Below are 20,300 nucleotides of genomic sequence, written 5' to 3' on the forward strand. Positions count from 1 at the left end.
ACATCCTGGGATTGGTTTGTCCTTTGTCGGAAGTGATATGTCCAGTCTTTCACCATCCAAATTATTGTCAGAAAGAACATAAGCATAGGCGACCGTACTACATGATCACCACCTTACTTCGCTTGAAATAAAAGAAATGCCTGCAACATATGTGAGGTCTGATATTCAAATAGCATCCCATTTCGAAATCGATATATAGAATGTCAATCTCGCTCTACCACCAACGAAGGGAGAAATAGTGGATTTGTAAGATGGCTCAGACAACATGCCATTCATATAGCGCAGTGTCAAATTAAGAATTGTTCAGTTTGTGAATCCATTGCGACCCCCAATGGTGCATTGGTGCCCCCGAAAGGGTCTCCACTCTCCGGTCTTTAGGCCTGTTTGTTTGGGTTTCTGTTTCAGTTTTTGGTGTTTCTAACAATCTCAAAAACACTTCTCAGCACCTCCGGACGTGCTTCTCAGCTAGAAGCACCAAAAGCACGTCCGGAGGTGCTTCTCAGCTTCATCTGTAAACGGGAGAAATGCTTTTGAGATTGCTAAAAACACCAAAAGCTGAAGCAGAAGCCCAAACAAACAGAGCCTTAATCTTGCTAGTGACCTGTGAAATATGAAAAGAGCGGAACGTCAAGGTCTTCAACAACGTCTACATAATACCTCTGTTGCTCCTCCAGTGAATCAAAGAAGAGGGCCACGTCTGGGCACTGGCCGGTGCGAAGCACCTTGCAAATCTCATGTCCTGAAGTTGTATTCCTTATATTTTTGGCCTTGGCCTACTTGTTTCGCTCATATGCTTATGTTTCACATATACTTTATGAACGAGGAAGACACGTTCAGGAGGATCATCAGAATCTGCTTCTCAACTCTGGCTTCTACAACATGGGAGACCGAACAGTGACGTTGTTGCTTCTAGAGACAGCCGCCACGGCAGCAGCAGGTGACGGCCCTTAGCCTTGACTTGCATTTTCCCTAAAACCTGATTTAAGGTGGTTTTATACGTGGGGTTGGACGCTTTCCCTCTTTTTTGAAGAAAAAATTATGTTAATATTGTCGATTAAGATTCATCTTACTTCTTTGATGTGCATATATTCAATGTGATACATTTTAATTTGGTTGTACACATGAAGTTTTTGCGGGAAAAATAATGTGCATTTGAATATGCAAAGATCCAAAGGTTTTGCCAATTCTTTTCAAAAATAATATGTTGCAATCCTTTTCCAAAATGCCAACCAAAGCCTAGAAGATGAAGCCCCATAAAAAAAAAATACTAGCATCGCAAAAAAATCAAGGAGATCAAGAGACAACCAAGTAGTTCGAGCTCAGTCCACAACAGTGGGAGATCTAAGGGAGACACATGAATCCTTGTCATGCTCTGTTTTTAGGTGAACTACGGTGGGCATGTACAAGATTAAACCATTTCAATTAAATGAAATTTTTTGGAATACAAAGAGTTAGAATAACGGATAAAACAACCACACCACCACGGATAAATGGAAACACAAACATAACCCCATGCCATAGACTCTTCAAGCCAGCTACTCGGAGAGGAGCGCATGCATAAAATATTGAAGGCATCACTATACTGAGACCACACGATGAACAACGATGTTCCCGGACATAGTCGAGCAGCACTGCCCAGTCAAAAAGCATGACAATTACGTCGACCTCACTATAGTACAAGCACAACCACCACCGGAGTGGCCGGAAGAACATGCAAATTGAATGTGCATATCACAACATGTAAAGCAAACATATGTGAAAGGCAATGCGCAACCATAACGAGGACCTAGTGGAATCCAAGGCAATGACACATCCCAGCCATCATGTTTGGCGACATCATGGAAGGGAAATGGGAGTTTAGAGGAGTTAGTTCATAAAATATTAGAGAAAAAAAATTGACTTTTAGTTCCAATCCTGTGTTAGGTATGTGTTGAAAAATACACATAAAAATAGATGAGAAAAACATTCCTATTTTTGGTTGGAAGGACTTCACACGGAGTTACCTTAGGCAAAAAAAACATACATTGTATGATCGATCAAGATCACCTCTACCAAACAATTTTCTCTGAATTCAAAATTTCCTTCTTATTAAAACAAATTTTCTATTTAGAAATTGCCTGTTTTTTGTTAGCGATCAGTCGACGTGCTTGGCCGTTGGATCTTAATCCAACAATAGCACGTGGGACGGGGGAGAGTGCTCAGATCTTAATCCGATGGTGCCGATACTTCAACTGAGATTTAAGTCATTTTCCTTAAAAATCAGGCGACTGAAAAATAGCCACATGCTTATAAAAATTGTTGGAGTTGGCTTCACAAATATCCACCGACCCAGCATTTGTTCTCTCTCTACTTCACATCACGGTACGTACTGCTCTGTTCGAGAAACTCCACTTTATCCACACAAACCGATGGATCAGATCATCTTCAGGCTTACTCTTGTATAGTAGACTGAGTGGATCGGGAAGTGCCAGAGCACCGGGGTTGCAAAAAAATACCGTTGGGTTACCGCCCAAATTTTTCCCAACTAACTTTAACTTATTTATTTCTATAAAAGATAATTTTATTTTGAATTCCTCCAAAACATAATCATAACACAACAATCGTTCACTTATTTTATGTAATTTATCGCCTTTATCCGTATAGTAAATGATTGAATTAAAATTAGTACGGAGTACTAATAAATTTCGATTTCTTTCTGTAAACTCATTTACAGGGGTCTCGCGTGGGAGATGATGACCCATTTGCCCCTGAAAAAAAAGGAGCACGGCCGCACGGGGACGACCGGACGACTCGCCCGTCCCAGTTCATCATCCCGTTCGTTCGCCTCCCGCTCCGGTGGGCTGCCAGCGGCCAGCGCCGAGGAGAAATCGGCGAGAAGGGCAGGTAAACCCCAGTCTCCCCTCTCATTTTCCTTCTTCTCTCCTACATACTCCCCTAGGTTTCTATTGAATAAATGTCTTTGAAACCCTAGGTTTGTGAGATGCAATTTGACTGAAATTGAGAGAGAGTGAAGATGGTCCTCGGGAATGACCACCATGGACATACCTGTGACCTTTCTTTGCGGCAAGGGCATGATAAGGACTCGCTGGTCAGGGAAGGCCAGGACGGGGAAGGCCATCACGGTTTCGGCTTGTTGGAGAACCATGAGTTGGTGCTCGCCGAGCCGCATTCCCTTGTCGACGATGATAATCTTGATGAGCTCTCGCTGGAGCAAACCCATGAATTCGCCCTCCAGCCGGCCCATGACTTGTCGCAGGGCCTTCTTGCCGTTGCCCCACGGATGATGGCCTTTAGCACAGAGTTTCAGCTCGTGGCCGGGCAGGAATTTCCAAATGTCATGTACTGCCGCAGGGCCATCCGCAACACTGCCATTGCCTGCCACTTTGAGATACAAATGGTCAAGTCTGACAACACAAGCTTCACTGCTAAGTGTACCGCGGAGGGCTGCCCATGGCATATTCATGCAGCAAAGCTTCCTGGAGTGCCTACTTTCTCCATCAGAACTATACTTGACAACCATAGTTGTGTGGGTATAAACCATCTTGGTCATCAGCAGGCGTCTGTTCAGTTGGTTGCAAGTACTGTCGGAGAGAGGCTGCCTGAGAACCCACACTGCAAGCCCAAGGAAATTTTGGAAGAAATCCACAAGTCAAATGAGATCACACTACCGTACAAGCAAGATTGGATAGGGAAAGAGCGCAGCATAGCAGCAGTTCGAGGGTCTTTTGAAGAAGGATATCGACTCCTGCCTGAGTACTGCAGGCAGGTAGAAAGAACAAACCCGGGAAGCATCGGTCGTGTCTATGGGAACCCGGATGATAACCGCTTCCGGCGACTCTTCATATCGTTCTATGCATCAATATACGGTTTTGTGAATGCATGCTGTCCGCTCATTGGGCTTGATAAAGTTACTCTGAAAAACAAGTATGTTGGCACCTTGTTTATTGCCACTGCTTTCGATGGTGATGGTGCTCTCTTTCCTCTGGCATTTGGCGTGGTTGATGAGGAAACTGATGAGAACTGGATATGGTTTTTGTCTGAGCTGCATGAGTTGCTGGAGAAGAACACATTGAGCATGCCAAGGCTCACCATCTTGTCAGATAGGAGCAAAGGTATTATTGATGGAGTCGATATCAACTTCCCAGCTGCATTCCATGGTTACTGTATGCACCATCTCAGTGAAACTTTCCGAAAAGAGTTCAACAATTCAGTGCCTGTCGACCTTCTATGGGAAGCTGCCAATGTGCTGACTGCGATAGATTTTGAAACTAAGCTTCTGGAGATAGAGGACATCTCACAAGAAGCTGTTTGTTGGATAAAAGGCATACGTCCTTGCCTTTGGGCCACAGCTTTCTTTGATGGGACACGGTACGGTCACTTAACAGCAAATGTCACAGAGTCTCTAAATTCTTGGATACTGGACGCATCTAGCCTTCCCATAAACCAGATGATGGAGTGCCTCCGGTGCCAGCTCATGACGTGGTTCAAGGAACGTCATGAAGCGAGCATGCAGTGGACAGCTACTCTTGTGCCCACAGCTGAGCGCCGCTTGCAGGAGGCCATTGAGCGGGCACGAGGCTACCAAGTTACCCGTGCTAACGAGACAGAATTTGAGGTCATCTCACCTCATGAGGGGACAAATGTCGTGGACGTCCGCAACAGGTGCTGCCTATGCCGTGGGTGGCAGCTCTATGGCGTACCCTGCGCCCACGGCGTGGCGGCGCTCGTCTCCTGCAGGCAAAACGTCCACCGCTACACAGAGAGGTACTTCACCATCGGGACTTACCGCAAGACATACTCACAGACCGTACACCCCATCCCGGACAAGACCCTCTGGAACAAGATGTCCAACCAAGGAGAGGCTGAGGAGAGCAAGCTGGAGGTGATCATCAACCCGCCCAAATCGCGGAGGTCCCCCGGTAGGCCGAGGAAGAAGAGGGTCCATGCAGAGGACCACGGGCAGGTCAAGCTATTCGTGCACTGCAGCCGCTGCAGCCAGATGGGCCATTTCAGAACCACCTGTCCTGCTGCCCTATGAACTCTGAAGCAAGCAGCTGCTGCATTTTGCTGTGAAGAGAAGTTTAGAAATCAGTGTCTACTGTGCAAACTTCCTGCTTCTAGATTAGTGTTTCTTTTGTTATACTAGAACATATACCGCTGTTGACTTAGCTGTGATGATTTAATAGTGTTATTTAACTTGTGTTTGCCCTGCTAAACCCCGGGAAATATAAGAGTAACTACGTGGCACCCCAGAATCAAATATAGCGTGTTGTTGGTGCGACAGTGATGTTGGTGTGCAAGCTGTGGTGAAACCTGAAGCGTTTGTCAAGCCGATCTAGTCGATTTGCCAAATGTATGCCTTTTCGTTGCAAAACATACAAGAGGAAATGTCAGATGACAACCATTAGTCAATCAGATTTATCTACATTAAAATAGGATTTATAAACAAGTGTAGAGTTCTTATGAATTCTGACCTGCAGCAGCTTAAAACGCATAGTATAACAGAATTCAACTGCCACAAAACTGAGCCTAAGTTGGCACAAAGTCCCGCTCCTTCGTTGCCGTCGATTTTTTCATAGACTAGCAAGTGTAATACTAAACTATTAAATTTTTCATCCAAGATCCACCATCTAGATGGAATTCTAAATTAATAATACAAAGGCATCAGCTTTTGACAAAATTTTCTACATACAAATAATCTGCCCATCATTTACATGCTACAGCAATGATTAGTACAAGATCTTCAAGGCAGAGTTCATATGGTAGCTGTCAGCTGAGCTTCAGCTACCTGTGGCTTCTGGGAGGAGTCTAATCCGGGGAACTGACCAATGTCATGACCTTCTACTCGGTTTAAGCTGTCGTCCAAACCGATCGCAAACTCCTCAGGTCTTTCTCCACAGCTCGCAAAGTAGTCAGCGACCTGTTTTAAGATATTCAAACCAAGATCTTAGCACCAAACCAACTGAACTCAGATAGCTGGAGCTAGTTTATTAACTACAAAGCTTGAGATGTTCTGCAGTTTGTAGAATGATGAAAGAAAGATCAAAGGGTGGCAGAATTTACATGATCTCCAAGAGAAATTCCACTCAATACCGCCGCTTCTATACTGGAACCTGTGAGCCAGTCACCACATATGCCTGCTCGACCCTGGGGATCAAATATGCATGGTACTCCTGGAGTGTTCATCGGTAAAGCTGCACCCCTGTATTTGCAGGTATGAATTCATCATTGTCTATTATTGAAATATCAAATAGTAACAGGTATGAAATGTTCAATTTGTGTGTTTCTATACCACAACTGCACTCTTGTGTAAAATGGTAGCTGAAGAGATCCTTTTGAGAGCCCCAAAGCAAGTTCAACTCCCCCAAGCATTTCTCGTTGCACTTTCTCTGCGGTGGCATTCGGGATATTTTCCTACAGTTCAATGGTTAAATGCGTTAAAGAATTCCATAAAAACTCTTGGAAACTCCATCTTGGCATATGACCTCCCAATTAACCATAATAGTGCATGGTGCAACCAAATGATACAACAAAAGGTATTGAATCTCATAAAAATGCCCACCTGTGGAACTTTGTTTCTTCTTCCGTAAGAAGCGGTGCTAAAAAATGTCCAGCACTCAGGTCTGTCTGTCTCAAAAGGGAAGAGTTTCCGAGTATTGTTGGCCATCCAAGAGAGAGAATCAACACCTCTCACAAATGCTCCTTCAAATGTGCCATAAGAATTATTATGGGGGATTGGAAAAGGACCTTCAAACGCTGCAAGTAGTGCCCAGACAGAACTCAGCTCTAGTCTCTGAACATAGAGGGCACGAAATTGGGTGAGGACTTGGAAGAAAAGGATATGTCTCATGAGTTCAGAATTCAGTTCGATAGTAAACCTTCATTTGCTTAGTCAGTTGGGGTAGACCTGATGTCGAAAGCAGACGGTTGGCACATTTCCCTGATCAATGGGTTAAAAAGGATCAACTAGAGCCCAAATATATAATACTGTCTGACAAAAAGAAATATAGAAATACAATGTGCTTCTTGCAGGTAGGGAAAAAGTGAGTTCCAAAAAATCCAAGGATTATAATGCGTGAAACAATCTTTGTCTGTTCCTGTCTATGGTTCATAGCACTTCACTACTTCCACAAATTATGCTACTCCCTCCGATCCATATTAATTGTCTCAAATTTGCCCAAATATGGATGTATCTATGTTTAAAAAGCGTCTAGATACATATAATATTTCGACAACTAATATGGATCGGAGGGAGTATCTCTTTAGTGCTATTTGGTAAACTTATCTTACGACCGGTTCATAGTTGTACACTGATTCATAAACTAATACTCCCTCTGATCCATATTAATTGTCTCAAATTTACCCAAATATGGATGTATCTATGCCTAAAAAGCGTCTAGATACATGTAATATTTCGACAATTAATATGGATCGGAGGGAGTAGACGAAGAGAAATATGCCACAGTCATCCAAGTTAGGTACAACTGTACAAGAAGGAAACTTTTACGGCGATCTATCAATTGAAGTAAAATCCAATTTGTTTTCAGAATTGACATTTGAATAAATACACTTCACGTTTATTTAGCTAAATGAGGATATAAATAATCGTCGATATATGGAATAAGACTTTATGTAACTTTATAACATGTTAGACTTGGGTTTACAAAAAGAAGTGTTGAGCTATCACAAATGGAGCATATTGGAAAACACTGAAGACTTACCTCCTAAACTAGTTAACTTATAACAAACTAACCAAAAGGAAGTACTCCGTAGTATTAATGTTTGCACATAAAAGAACTAAATACTGGAAAGGAAAACTGCACTCACCATTATGTGCTATTACAATTGCATCGTACTGACCCCGGGGCTTCTCATTCTCAAACAAGCGCCATAGACCGTTGAATGGCTCCAGCTTGCTTATCCAGGAAGGTCGTATAACTTTAATCAGGTCGTTCTACATGGTTTTATATGCAACTCAGCAATGAAATGAAGAACCGACAAATTCAGTGACTGACTGATGGACTGAAACTCCAACAACCAGATGATGGTAATATTCAGTCACTACACTCTACTGTAGGATATGATCATGAAATGGTGTAGTGAATGAAGTCATACAGTGATACAGATATACTCCTTAGTTAAGTTGATACAACGTGGAGAATGCATCCGACAGCTGTCGATAAGATATACTCCATCCGTCCCATATTAAGTAACTTTCTATTACATGTATCTAGACGTATTTTAGTATATATAGATTTTTGACAAATTTTAGTCACTTAATATGGGACGTATGGAGTACCTCAGGCAGCATTGCATCCGCAAGCGGGCGCATTCCGTTCACGCCGATGTACCTTGGCGTCGAGGAATGGATAGGTCTAAAATGGCCACCAGCCTCGAGCTCGCCGATTGAGCCCCTCCATTCCCGGACCAGCCCTCTCTCGACCCACTCTTCGACCAGCTTCTGGAACCTCTCGTCGCTGGCAGTGAAGAACTGCGCCGCGTGATCGAACACCAGCTGCCGCTCGTCGTCGACCGCCCTGGTCGCCATCCTCCCACCTAAGCCGTGCATCCCCTGCATCATCGCCGAGAAAGGGAGTGATTCTCGCGCGCGTGGACGGGCGCGGAGCGAGGGAGGTGTTGGGTGGGGTGGGGGCGAGGGGGGACGAACCGTGTCGAAGACGACGGAGCGGACGCCGCGGGCGGCGAGGGCGGAGGCGCAGGCGAGGCCGGAGGCGCCGCCACCGATGACGGCTACGGTGGGGTCGGGGGACACGGGGGTGGAGAAGACCACCTGCTCCTGCTGGAAGCTCTTCCTGATGGCCGATTGCCGCGAGAACCGAGGCTTACCGCGCGGGCGCGGCCTCGGAGGACGCGCTCCCCCGCCATCTTTGGAGGCGAGCACCGCGGCGGAAAAGAGGGACGCGGTGCGCTTGGCAGTGGGGCGAGCGCATGGGGCGTGCTGAAGGAGAAGAGACGGCGGCATTGCGGCCTCACAGGTGCTCGACGAAATGCGGAAGTGAGAGCGGGTAAGAAGACCGTTATCTGTTTACGAGGTGGAACTTTTTTCTATCCGGCTGGCGGCCGACGGAAAATCGGCCGACTGCCCGCGCCTCTCCGATCTCACTGACCTTCCTATTATTGCAACACGAGAAATCCATACATACCAACCTTTACAATAATTTTCAAAACTTTCAAAAATGTTACTCGTACTCCTTACAACATTTCTTCTTCTTTTTGTACCGACTCGTACAACATTTCAAGCATGCAGTCCGTATGAAACATGTGCATCGTAAATACCCCACACACAACGTATACAACAACGGAAATATATTTACAACTAGTCAAAAGCGTTACTACGGAGAATAAATACGAATAGCATGAAGAATCTTTCTTCTCTTTTTCCACTTTCATTTCATCCCTTGGTTTGAATGTTGATTTGCTTCACAAGACATGCTACTCAGTTTGGTATGTCGGTGCGCATTTGGTGGATGACAACCCGTTAAGCAAACTTAAAACATGTGTCAATAACAACATTCATATGCAACAAGCAATGGAAGTGAAAATGCAATGGGTTTTCATTAATTTCTCAACAATTTTATCAAGTAATAGACAGTAGAAAAGGTTCTAAAAACAAGTAAATGGTCAGATCTCAGATGAATTGACTCAAAAGAAAAATTTACTAATCATTACGTGCCGATTATTGGGTCACTGCATGCACTTTAGATCAATGCGTTTAGAGAATCTCTAGCATGTCTCTAAACTCATTCTCAATCTCTAAAAGCTGTTACCGTTCTTAAAACTGCTCAAAAACATGCTCCAATTGGTTCCTGGTCCATTCTCAATTCCTAAAAACAATCTAAGAAAAGCTTCGAGTGAAACCAACTACCGCTTTTGTACTTTTCAGGACTGATCCAACTCGACCCGGCGCCGTCGGGACGCCGCCGCCGACCTCCTCCGGACACCACCCTGTCATCCGCGTCCTATCCGTCATCCCCCAAGCCTCCCGACCCCATCCCTTGCCCAGTAACATCCTATTGTTAACCGCACTAATTTACATAAGGTGCTGACCACAATGCAGAGATGCAAGTGTTTGAGCTATGTGCATGCCAAAGAAATCAAATGGCTTATGTGCACTTGATAATTTTGTCAAATGGATTCACTGCAGAGGACTCAAGCAGACTAAATCGTGAATCGTAACTTAATAGATAGTACTCAAGTCACTTATTTCAGGACAAGGGGAGTAACAAATATGAAAATAATCGATAATAACCTATGAAACACATTCCAAAACATGTACTCTGGCAACAAGAGTCGAATCAACCTATGCAACGACCAAAAATCTGAACATTGTACACTTTTTACCATTTATGATTTGACACCACTCTCGACGCATTGGCCTGTCGGAGCTCCCCTATCATCAGGTTAGATCAAAGCTTGGTTTTGATACACCCTTAAGCCACCATTTTTGCTTGGCTCATTGGCATGGTTAACGATTGTTTCAAATTGTACATGGCCACAAGCTCCGCTTTCTCTCCACGGTGAATTAATTCTCCCCTAAGGAGCATGGATAACCAAAGGAGATAGGAATACATGAGCTAGAGCTAGGATGGATATCTTAAACAGGGTGGATGGCGTCCCACTAATAGATTGCTAGTTGATACATATGTACATTTTTTTGTTTCATCTATTTTGTTGTTTGCTTGTCGTACCCATCCTTTTATGATCCCTGAACCGTAAGACTTTGGAACTAAACGTTAAAATAAAAGTTCTTAGGTGCATCAATTGATGCAAAGGCCGAAGATACCCTGTTTTCATTTTCAAAGAACGAATGAGCTGGAAGAGTAAAACCCCAAGAAGGTCAGGATGTAAACGGCGCCCTTAGCGGCGCTGACGGGCTCGTCAGATGTTCTTTCCTAGCACAAATTTTGTTTTGTACGTCAGCTGCTTTGGTCTTTATTAGGAATAAACGGGCCTTAAACGGCTGCCCGTTTACATCCTTACAAGAAGGACAAGGATGGAGGAAGCGTGACATCCTCACATCCATGAAGTAGTGGTCTAGCTCAGTCTACAAGTGTACTGGGACCATTGACACTTTCACTCTCGTTTTAATTTTTTCGATCATTTCAATATGACAGGGCGACCATCACAGTTGCTCTCCAAAAAAAAACCGACCATCATGGTTCACAGGTTACAAGCGTTACCCATCGTACTTTAAAAAATGTCCAAACCTCTACTTGAACTACAAGCCGAAGTACGTGCATACTCGCAGAAATGACATTTTATCATGAATACCATCACATCGATGCAAGAAGTGTTTGCCTTTTTGCGCATAAGAAGTGTTCTTTGAAGCGTCGTTGTCGTTGAGAAAGCTTGGATTTGGCAACTCTGTGTGAGCATGAACATGCATTGTGGACATTGCTGTCAAAAGTCATACTTATTTATGCCTAACTAAACAGGATGAAATCCATGTTTTTTTTATCAAGTCCGAAGAATAGATCTCGCCTAAATTTTAAACTGAAGAGAACAGAACAGAGGGGTAACTGAGGAACTGAAACTAAAAAAAAGGCTCCTAGATCCTAATTGTTGGAAATCAAATTGGTAGGTTTGTTTAATTTAAAATCAGCATTTCAGGTTTGGACTGAATTTCGTATATAAAGCAATTTATTTATTTTACATAAATTTTAGTTATATTTGGATTTCATCAAAACAAATTCCTCGTGGTCGTATCATTCTTCGCTAAACCTCCCTCTTGTCAATCTTTGATCCGTGACCAATTTGGCAAGCTGAGCAAGAGATAGCTGAAAGCTTATTTTTCTTTTGAGAGTGTTATTTCTCAGTCGACTAAAAAAATAGTTATTTCTCATCTATAATCGTAGCTATCTAATCAAGATCTTTTTATTAATCGGACATATATTAATCTTACACGAACTCGATAATTGAATAAAAAATTATTATCATCAACTGGGAAATAAGAAATAGTCCGAAGAAATACTCGTTTCTCAGTCCTAAGAATTCTTAGGAAAAACCGTTTTCTTTTGCAAACGAGTACGCACGACAGCAGCAAACCGCTGGACGAACCACGAGAAGGAATCTTGACTATTGACTGCTGTGGCACCTGAAGCCACCGACTAGATTCCCACGCACTAGTGCCCTACTCTACTGCACCGTGGAACCAAGAGCCCCTTTCCCTCTCTCTTTTGATCATTTCAACAAAGTGAAATATACAGTGGTAAATATCGCACGCACGCATCGGCCTCCCCGAAAACGTCCAAATTCCTTCTGCCCAAGGGAGAAAAAAGGGGTCTTGTTTGCTTTCTTTTCACCTCATCTGCTTGTTCCCCTCCTCCATGGACCTCAACGCAACACCATGCTGCGGCTGCTGCACTGTTCTCTAGCTTTCCTTTCTGGAGCGCTTCTGTTTGTCGCCGTTCCTACTTCTAGGCGTGCGCCTTTCAAAAATCTCCACTTCCCCCAACGAAGCATTCCCCTCGTTCTGCTATAAAACTCGTCCAAAATTTTTCCAAATCAAACGCAGTCGATCGATCGAACACAGCACACCCAAAATGCCGCGTTTCCACCATTGCTCGTCCATGTTCCCCCTGCTGATCCTCCTCTTCAATCTTCCTACATGGTCTGTGCAAGGATTAGTCACCAATGGGGGCCACCAAGACCTCTCTTTCCTCCTCTCCTTCAAGGCATACAACCCAAACAACGCCAAGTCCCTGGCTACCTGGGTCGGCCCCAACCCGTGCTCCGGCTCATGGGCCGGGCTCAGGTGCTCCAGGGGCAGAGTGGCAGGCGTCTTCCTTGACAACGCCGGACTCGCCGGCAGCGTGGCGCCTCTCCTCAGGCTCACCCAGCTCAGGGTGCTCGCCGTTAGAGGGAACTCCCTGTCCGGCCCTCTCCCTCCCCTCGACAACTCCACGAACCCGACCCTGAGGCACCTGCTGCTCTCCCACAACGACCTCACCGGACCCCTCAACCTCTCGCTGCCTTCTCTGGTCACTCTGAAAGCAGAGCACAACGGATTCCATGGCGGCCTGCGAGCGGTGCGCGTGCCGATGGTCAGAAGGTTCAATGTGTCCATGAACATGCTTGCCGGCGAGATCCCCGGCTCGCTGTCGGGTTTCCCGAGCTCGTCTTTCGCCGGCAATCTCGGTCTCTGCGGCACGCCTCTCCCGAGATGTGTCCATGCGTTCGATGCACTGGAAGATGTCGCTCAATCTCCTATTGCGGCAGCAGATATAAGTAATGGAAGACTCAGTAAATTCAGCTTGGCTGCGCTCTTGGCCACTGGCATTGGCAACGCGGTGCTCATCACGGCCTCGTTGGCCATCTCGGTAGCCATGTTCATCTACATGAGAAGAAAGCTGAGATCCCAAACAAAGGACGAAGCGGCTTCTTCCAGAGCGGGCCTCTGTTTCGAAGACGAAGACAAGATCATCATGAGGAATACCAACGACGAAGAGAAGCCGTGCGCGCAGAAGAGCGGCGCGCTGGTGCGCTTCGAGGGCGGCGAGGAGCTGCGGCTGGAGAGCCTCCTGAAGGCCTCGGCGGAGGTGCTGGGGAAGGGCGTGTCCGGGAGCACCTACAAGGCGGTCCTCGAGGACGGCATCGTGGCGGCCGTGAAGCGGCTCAGCGCGCTGCAGTTCCCCGCGGGAGGGCGCAGCGGCAGGGCCTTCGACCGGCACATGCGGCTCGTGGGCGCGCTCCGGCACCGGCACGTCGTCAGCCTCAGGGGCTACTGCAGCTCCAACGGCGAGCGGCTCCTCGTCTATGACCACCTCCCCAACGGCAGCCTACAGTCCCTTCTGCAGCTGCAAGGCAATGGCGAGAGAAGGCTAGGCTGGGCGGCGAAGAAGAGCGTCCTGTTCGGCGCGGCGCAGGGGCTGAGCTACATACACACGGCGGGGATGGCGCACGGGAACGTGAAGCCGTCCAACATCCTGCTGGACGAGCGTGGCGCCGCGTGCGTGTCCGAGTGCGGGCTCATGAGCTACGCCGCGGCCGGCATCGTCCAGCAGCAGCAGCAGCAGCAGCCCAGGTGCCCGCCCGAGCTGATGTTCAACGGCAGAGAACGCGGCGGGGGATGGCGCGGGTACGCGGCGCCGGAGCTGCAGGCGGCGCCGGGCGCGAGGGCGACGCAGGAGGCGGACGTGTACAGCTTCGGGATGGTGCTCCTGGAGGTGGTGACGGCCGGCAAGGGCAGCGGCGAGGAAGAAGAGGGGGAAGGGGAGGAGACGATGGGGATGGTCAGGATCGGCGTGCTGTGCACCGCCGAGGCGCCGGAGGAGAGGCCCCGGATGGCGCAGGTGCTCGCCATGATGAGCGAGTTCATGTGAAGCACTGCAAGTGTTTGAAGAACTGTCATGGACCCATGAACGGTATTTCTCATTTTTCTCCTCTTGCTTTGCAGCTGCAGCCTGCAGCAAGAGATCGAGGCGATGCTGCCATGAATGTAAGACTGGAGAAGTAGAGAACAAGTTTTAAGAGTTGGATGTTGATTTGTTGTAATCTGAGTAGTTTATGTCGCTAATCAAATGCATTCAACCCGGCGACCGGCGCCGGTGCAGCCGATCGAACTGTTCATTTTTTTATCTTCTCTGAGAAAGGCCAATCGAATCATTCGCTCTGGGCCTCAACGATGGTAAAGAGGAGACCGGCGGCCCAAAACAATTCTGCCCAAGACCTGTCCAATTTCGGCCTCGATGGCCCAGTATCAAATAGCCCCGGCTTTATGGGCTTGGTTTTTTTAAGGGAAAAGGAGGGACTGACAGCCGATGGAAAATACGATAGGGGGTTACGCTGTAAGCACAGACGAACAGTCGCGGTCCAGTCCGGTAAAATAACATCCATGGTTGCATACCACGCTTTCAGTTACGCCGAGTTTCTCTAAGAAAAAAAAAAGGTTACGCAAAAGAGTTCGCAGCGGGCAACATCGTGTCTCGAAGGTGTTTGCCTCGCAAGCAATCACGCCAGTAAACCCTTGATCATTAATTGAGGCCGACCGCGTCTCCCTCCTGCAAGCCTGGAACCGTGGCACGCTTGTTTGGCCACCTATTAGAGACATTATCTCTTCTCTCGCAGATGGTCCAAACTTCCTTTCTTGCGAAGGTTCAGAGAGCTGGCAAACAGTGTAGCGTATGAACTAGGCCAGCCAGACAGTACGAAGTACAGGTCTCAACGACTACTGAGGTCGTGTGTGTGTCATTCATTGTGTGTTTATATATCCAACCTCTTCTTCTAATAAAAGCTTTCTGTTATTTGTCGACCAAAAGAGGAACCAAAATAGCAGTCCCCTGCAGAGCTACTACAGCCTACAGATGCACTGAGTGTACCTTAGTGTGGTGAGACGAAAAGAGAGACTCTCTGTTCTTCTACTTTTTGACCGTAAACACACGTCCGATGCGATGAGATAGATGAGCTAAAGAATGCTTCGGTTCTCTTTTTACCGTTGCCATGATACAGTTGGTATGGGTGCCCTACCATGACAACTCATATGTGGACCAGTGCTTAACAGCAGCACATGGCCGCAACATGCTTCAATTATTTCAACCTTTGGAATTGGATACCCTCACCGAATTGACAACCCGGCATCTCCAAACAAACCTCAAAGTACAGAGCATCGCTCAGAAAGAAAAAAATCCCCCCAGGAAAAGAAAAGCTTATTCTGCAGTTTTGCCTAGCCACTTGCAATGCTCGATTGGCTGATGGATTCTTTAGTTTTACAAAGCCATTTGCAATGCTCGGTTGGCTGATGATCGAAGATCTTAAGTCATAGGGACATATTCCTCTTTTTTTTTAGGGAAAGAAGACATATTCCCGTTTCCTTAGCGTGTTCTTTGTTTACTGACAGAAGGCATGAGGTTCCCCTTTTGAACCATCAAAAGCTTTGTTTCAACTGACGGCTAGAAAATGCGTTGTGTATATATGTCAAATGTTCAGATGATAAGTTGGCGGCTGGACAGAGTTCTGAATTTCACAGCACAAAATTTCCTCAAAACGCATTACTGCAAGACAGTAGCATCAAGGCTGTTGTTGATTTAGAAGCTGAAGAATTAAGAATGAATCAATCAAATAAATGGTCTCATTCATAGCAAGAACAAGGGTAAGTACATGATCGATCACCACCACCACAAAGAATGGCACGCCGGCGCACGCACTACGTCACACACACACACACTCACGCACACCTCCCCCCCCGGAGCAGGACACCGCCGCGACCCATACATACACGCACGCCCACACGCCCAAACACACACCTCCACACGACACCAAGGAGCAAACCAAGAGACAACCAGGAACCGCGGAACCGCACGCGACGGAGCCACAGATCTAGCAGAAGAGGTATCCGAAGGCGGCGGCGGCGAAGGAGGCCGCGGCGAGGGGCAGCGCGGCGGCGGCGGCGTCGGAGGCGGGCGCCGGTGCCGGGGCCTCGGCGGCGGCCGCGGAGGCGACGAGCGCGGCGGCCATGGCGGCGGCGGCGACGAACTTCATCCTGAGACCGGCCATGGGTGGTGGTAGTAGTGCTCTCGTCGGCGTCGGAGGAGAGATCTCTCTAGGAGCGTGGGAGCTGGCTAGAGAGATGCTCTGCGCGCGGAGACGGAGGAGCTAGCTAGGCGGCTTTGTGGATGGAGGTGGGAGGGAGAGGAGCGCAGTGGGGGAGGGTTATATAGCGAGCGAGGCCAGGTAGGTCGCGTAGGAAGGAGAAGAGTACGGCTGGCCGTTTGTTCGTTCGCGTTTGGTTAGGCTGGCGCTGCGGTTGGGGCGGCCGGGATCCACTCTGGCTGACCAAGCTTCAAGTTTGAGCGCGTCTCCGGGCGGGCACGCGCGTCGGGTTGTTCGGCACTACTGCTAGCTCGTTCGTCCATCAATAAACGTGCGCGCTGCGCTTGCTTCCTTGGTCAGTTCCTTGTTTAATCCTTCCTCGGGGTTCGTTTTTAAGAGGGCTGGACTTTCGTGTTGAGTCGGAAAATTTGTGTGACGGCAAAATAAGGCTAGTTTATAGTTTATACTGCAAGTAATTTTGACAGTAACATAGATGCCAACTAGACATTTTGGTGACTTGGCATGACAATAAATGGAAAAAAGAGTGATGTGGTAACACAAATCAAGACAGGATAAGTTTACACGACAATTAATGACACAATGCATGACACCCCACATAAATTACTAACCAATATGAAGGTAGTTATGTTATTACTCTAAGTTACTCCGCATGAACAGCCTAAGGGAATGCTGGCACGTCTATTTTCAATGTCAATGCTGGCACGTCTATTTTCGTGATGAAAAGTTATCACTAATGTACTATATTTATAAGGAAACATGAAATGCCGACGGTAGCTTGATTATTACACAACCCGTGCTTCATTATTTCCAGCACATCGTTCGTTCATTCAAGGAAAGTGTCGCCTCCCGATTGTTTTGTCTTAGGAGAAGATGCACGGGGATTAATAACATTCTTCCGGCTCAGCTGTTTTGGAGCACGAGCCCCAGCCGGTACCACAGAGAGAACGTGGTTTAGAGAGGATCACAGGTGCATGGGCATGAACTCATGGGGAAGACCAGCCAGCCAGCCTAGTGGGAACAGCTGGCGCGACAGTTGCGAAATGGACCCCCAACGAACGAATTAGCTGTCAAAAGTGAGCAAATAAACGAACCGCAGCCCGGGCCATGCCACCGGTGCGTGCATGCGTGCTACAGTACGCTTCCTTCTTCTTTGCCCATCCCATCCTGTCCATATTCCCCTGATTATTTTTGCGGCAAGGTTGGCCGGAGCATTTCGCCGGAGGCCATTTACGTTACGAGTTGCGACAATTGGCATGGCTTCGGCCGGTACGAAAGAGCATATGCGAGCTGCCATTCTGGCTTCTGATTGCGGCCGGCTAACCGACTGAAAACGCGTGTAGAGAAAAACAACAACGTAGCTTCTCGTATTCTTTCGCGGCGGGAGAGGTTTCCGGTAGTGGTAGATCAAAGGTGCACTTCACGTAGGAGTAGTTGATAAGTTGAAGAAGGCCTGGTCTGGACGGGAAGGTCGTGGCGTGGAGTCGGAATTCCGCGGGAGCTTTTAACGCGCGCTCCTCAGACTTCTCGTTCTTTACACCCAAGGACCGGGTTATTTATGGTCGTCGCTTTCACGGCGTGCGCGTGGTGAACCGCCTTTCTTCTCCCCTAGCGTCACGACACCGGCCGCCCGGGGCGCACGCCGAAGTTATGGCCATCCCAGCGGCGGGGGCGGACGTAGGCGGACGTGTCGTGTGGTTCGTTGCGTCCTGGGGGACGCTCGTGGGCGTGGAAGGAATGGTGCCGCACTGTGGGAATCAAGAGAACATTTTGATGGCAAACTGTAGAGTGCTACTCCCTTATTTTCCACAGGAGTTAAACCTAGCGACAGATCGTATAATCTCTCGTTGTGGGTGCGCGTCAGTGCGTGTCAGGAGTGATCACCAGACTTCCGGGTACACGTATCGTGATTTACCAGTAACCGTCGCATCAATTTTCTTAGAAACTGCACCGAGTAAGCCGGCAGAACAATGGCTTTATTGATTCATTAAAAAAATTATACAATAATCAATACAATCGTTACGAACCAAGGGAGATTCATCCTATCAGCATGGTCGGGCCCAGCTTTATTAAAGGGTATTCAGTTGAACACCCATCAAATTTTGCAAAAAAATGAATATGTACACCATGTATTCTCTATGTATGCATGTAAATAAGATTTTGGGACTAAACTCAATGGTATTCCAGCATTGAGTGTAAATATGGACTAGTCCATCTCTCTTCTTCCTCCTCCAAGTTGGACCAATGCTCCAAATAGGATTTCGGATCGCCGAAAACCGAACTATATGCTCGACACATGTAGTCTCGTATGACCTTTATTGATGTCGATCTACTCCTCACATCTCCTCGCCTCCTTCTAAATCCCCAAACAGACATGTCTCTGATTCTAAAAGCCTAGCGACTGCTCCTACCTCCTCATTTACTCTGCTCCTCGATGTCCCCGCCTTTGGGTTGACCGCTGCTCTGTGATTCGTTGCTTCCGCCATCCCACGGTTTCACATGTGCGTTGAGTTGCGCACAACAGAATAACGTCTCAAACTCTCGATCAGAGACGCAAATATTTGCAATTTTGATTAGCAAATTTTCAGAACAATTTTGAATCCTGGGCCCGCCCCTGCCTGTCAAATCCATCTTTGACATCTCCACATTCCTTCATGTATGTATACCCGATAAGAGTCCTATTTGCATCATTTTTCTCTCACTTAGTTAACCTTTTAGCATCATGTTTTTCCTCAAATCTGAATGCTATAAGTACAGTATAATATTTGATAAAAAACAGATTTACACCATGCGTATTATTTTTGCTGCTCCACCTCCGTGGCCACGCCGGCGTGGCGGCGCGCCACGAAGCTCGCTACACCGTGCCCCCGACCTGCTGCTGCCCCTCCTCCACTCCGATGACAAGATGCTGCACCCCATCGTGACAAGCATCTACAGCCCCTGCTGCCCCTCACGCACGTTCAGCAGCGACCAAGGAAACCAATGACTTCGACGAGCACGAAGACCCCATGCAACTTCTTCCCCATTTCCAACTTGTGCTTCCCCTATCTCCTAAGATAATCCACATCCGATTCTCTCCCTTTTCTTCCTTTTGCTTGTTGTTTGTATGAACTGAAAGTGAGAACTCGTGTTGATTTTGTAGAGCCGCAACCTGTTTGTTTAAATGTCGGTGTGAGATCTTGATGATTATTGTGTTGTTCAACTATGATGATATTTGTGAGCTATATAACTGTCTTTTGTCCCGTGATTTGTGTGCAATATATACAGTGAATGTGATTTAAATTTTTATGATAAAATATACATGTGTTGCCCTGTTATGAACTCTCTCCTTTTCCTAAACAAATCGATTGTTTTCTTGTCTTATCTGTTTGCTCGTGAGATTACTTGTTGTTCCTGTTAATTGTCTATGTAAATCTGCCTCTGTCTTTGATGTTTGCTTGTGTTAGTGTTTTAGTTATCTAAAGTAAAACAAAAATCACAAAAATATTGTTTAAGTGGTGTCTTTATTTTTGGTTTGAAAATTTCCCACAGTGCTTGATTGACCTAGTTTTAGTTGAAGCCCGATTGTTCATCGCCTAGTCCCTGAGGAGAAACGATAACCCGAAGTTTGGGCGAAATACCCACTGCTATTCTACACTCAACCAATACTCATAATTTTTGAAAAGTTGTATGTGACGTCCACTTTTAAACATGGGAAAATTGGCTGGGGGACACCGTTATTTTGTGGCCTTTGC

The 20,300-nt window shown here is 46.8% G+C and overlaps 3 protein-coding genes across 3 annotated transcripts; 2 read left to right on the forward strand and 1 right to left on the reverse strand.

The window, feature by feature from the left end:
- Positions 1–481: 481 nt before the first annotated feature.
- Positions 482–5,283, forward strand: LOC100823521. The gene is made up of 3 exons (XM_003560003.3): positions 482–937; positions 2,714–2,883; positions 2,972–5,283. The coding sequence occupies exon 3, from the start codon at positions 3,014–3,016 to the stop codon at positions 5,036–5,038; it is 2,025 nt and encodes a 674-aa protein (XP_003560051.1). The 5' UTR covers positions 482–937; positions 2,714–2,883; positions 2,972–3,013; the 3' UTR covers positions 5,039–5,283.
- Positions 5,284–5,460: 177 nt separating this feature from the next.
- On the reverse strand, positions 5,461–9,089 carry LOC100824134 (renalase). Its single transcript, XM_003560005.4, has 8 exons — positions 8,669–9,089; positions 8,300–8,572; positions 7,828–7,954; positions 6,879–6,940; positions 6,563–6,793; positions 6,293–6,414; positions 6,064–6,202; positions 5,461–5,920 (listed from the first exon to the last, which is right to left on the reverse strand). Exons 1-8 carry the CDS (start codon positions 8,981–8,983, stop codon positions 5,756–5,758), a joined length of 1,434 nt encoding a protein of 477 aa, XP_003560053.1. The 5' UTR covers positions 8,984–9,089; the 3' UTR covers positions 5,461–5,755.
- Positions 9,090–12,142: 3,053 nt separating this feature from the next.
- LOC100824443 (probable leucine-rich repeat receptor-like protein kinase At1g68400) lies at positions 12,143–14,589 on the forward strand. Its single transcript, XM_003560006.4, has one exon. The coding sequence runs from the start codon at positions 12,564–12,566 to the stop codon at positions 14,340–14,342; it is 1,779 nt and encodes a 592-aa protein (XP_003560054.1). The 5' UTR covers positions 12,143–12,563; the 3' UTR covers positions 14,343–14,589.
- The last annotated feature ends 5,711 nt before the right edge of the window (positions 14,590–20,300 follow it).

Source organism: Brachypodium distachyon, chromosome 1 (genome assembly GCF_000005505.3).
Source record: "Brachypodium distachyon strain Bd21 chromosome 1, Brachypodium_distachyon_v3.0, whole genome shotgun sequence".
In the NCBI taxonomy this organism is placed as follows: domain Eukaryota; kingdom Viridiplantae; phylum Streptophyta; class Magnoliopsida; order Poales; family Poaceae; genus Brachypodium; species Brachypodium distachyon.

What these genes read in the sequence shown, in the direction of transcription:
- LOC100823521 (XM_003560003.3), top strand. Translation starts at nt 3,014, where the DNA reads ATGGTCCTCGGGAATGACCACCATGGACATACCTGTGACCTTTCTTTG.
- LOC100824134 (XM_003560005.4), bottom strand. Translation starts at nt 8,983, where the DNA reads ATGCCGCCGTCTCTTCTCCTTCAGCACGCCCCATGCGCTCGCCCCACT. An exon ending in CGGATGCAATGCTGCCTGAG is followed by an intron (nt 7,955 to 8,299) that starts GTACTCCATACG and finishes AAAACCATGTAG; the next exon opens with AACGACCTGATTAAAGTTAT. An exon ending in TACACAAGAGTGCAGTTGTG is followed by an intron (nt 6,203 to 6,292) that starts GTATAGAAACAC and finishes CTGCAAATACAG; the next exon opens with GGGTGCAGCTTTACCGATGA.
- LOC100824443 (XM_003560006.4), top strand. Translation starts at nt 12,564, where the DNA reads ATGCCGCGTTTCCACCATTGCTCGTCCATGTTCCCCCTGCTGATCCTC.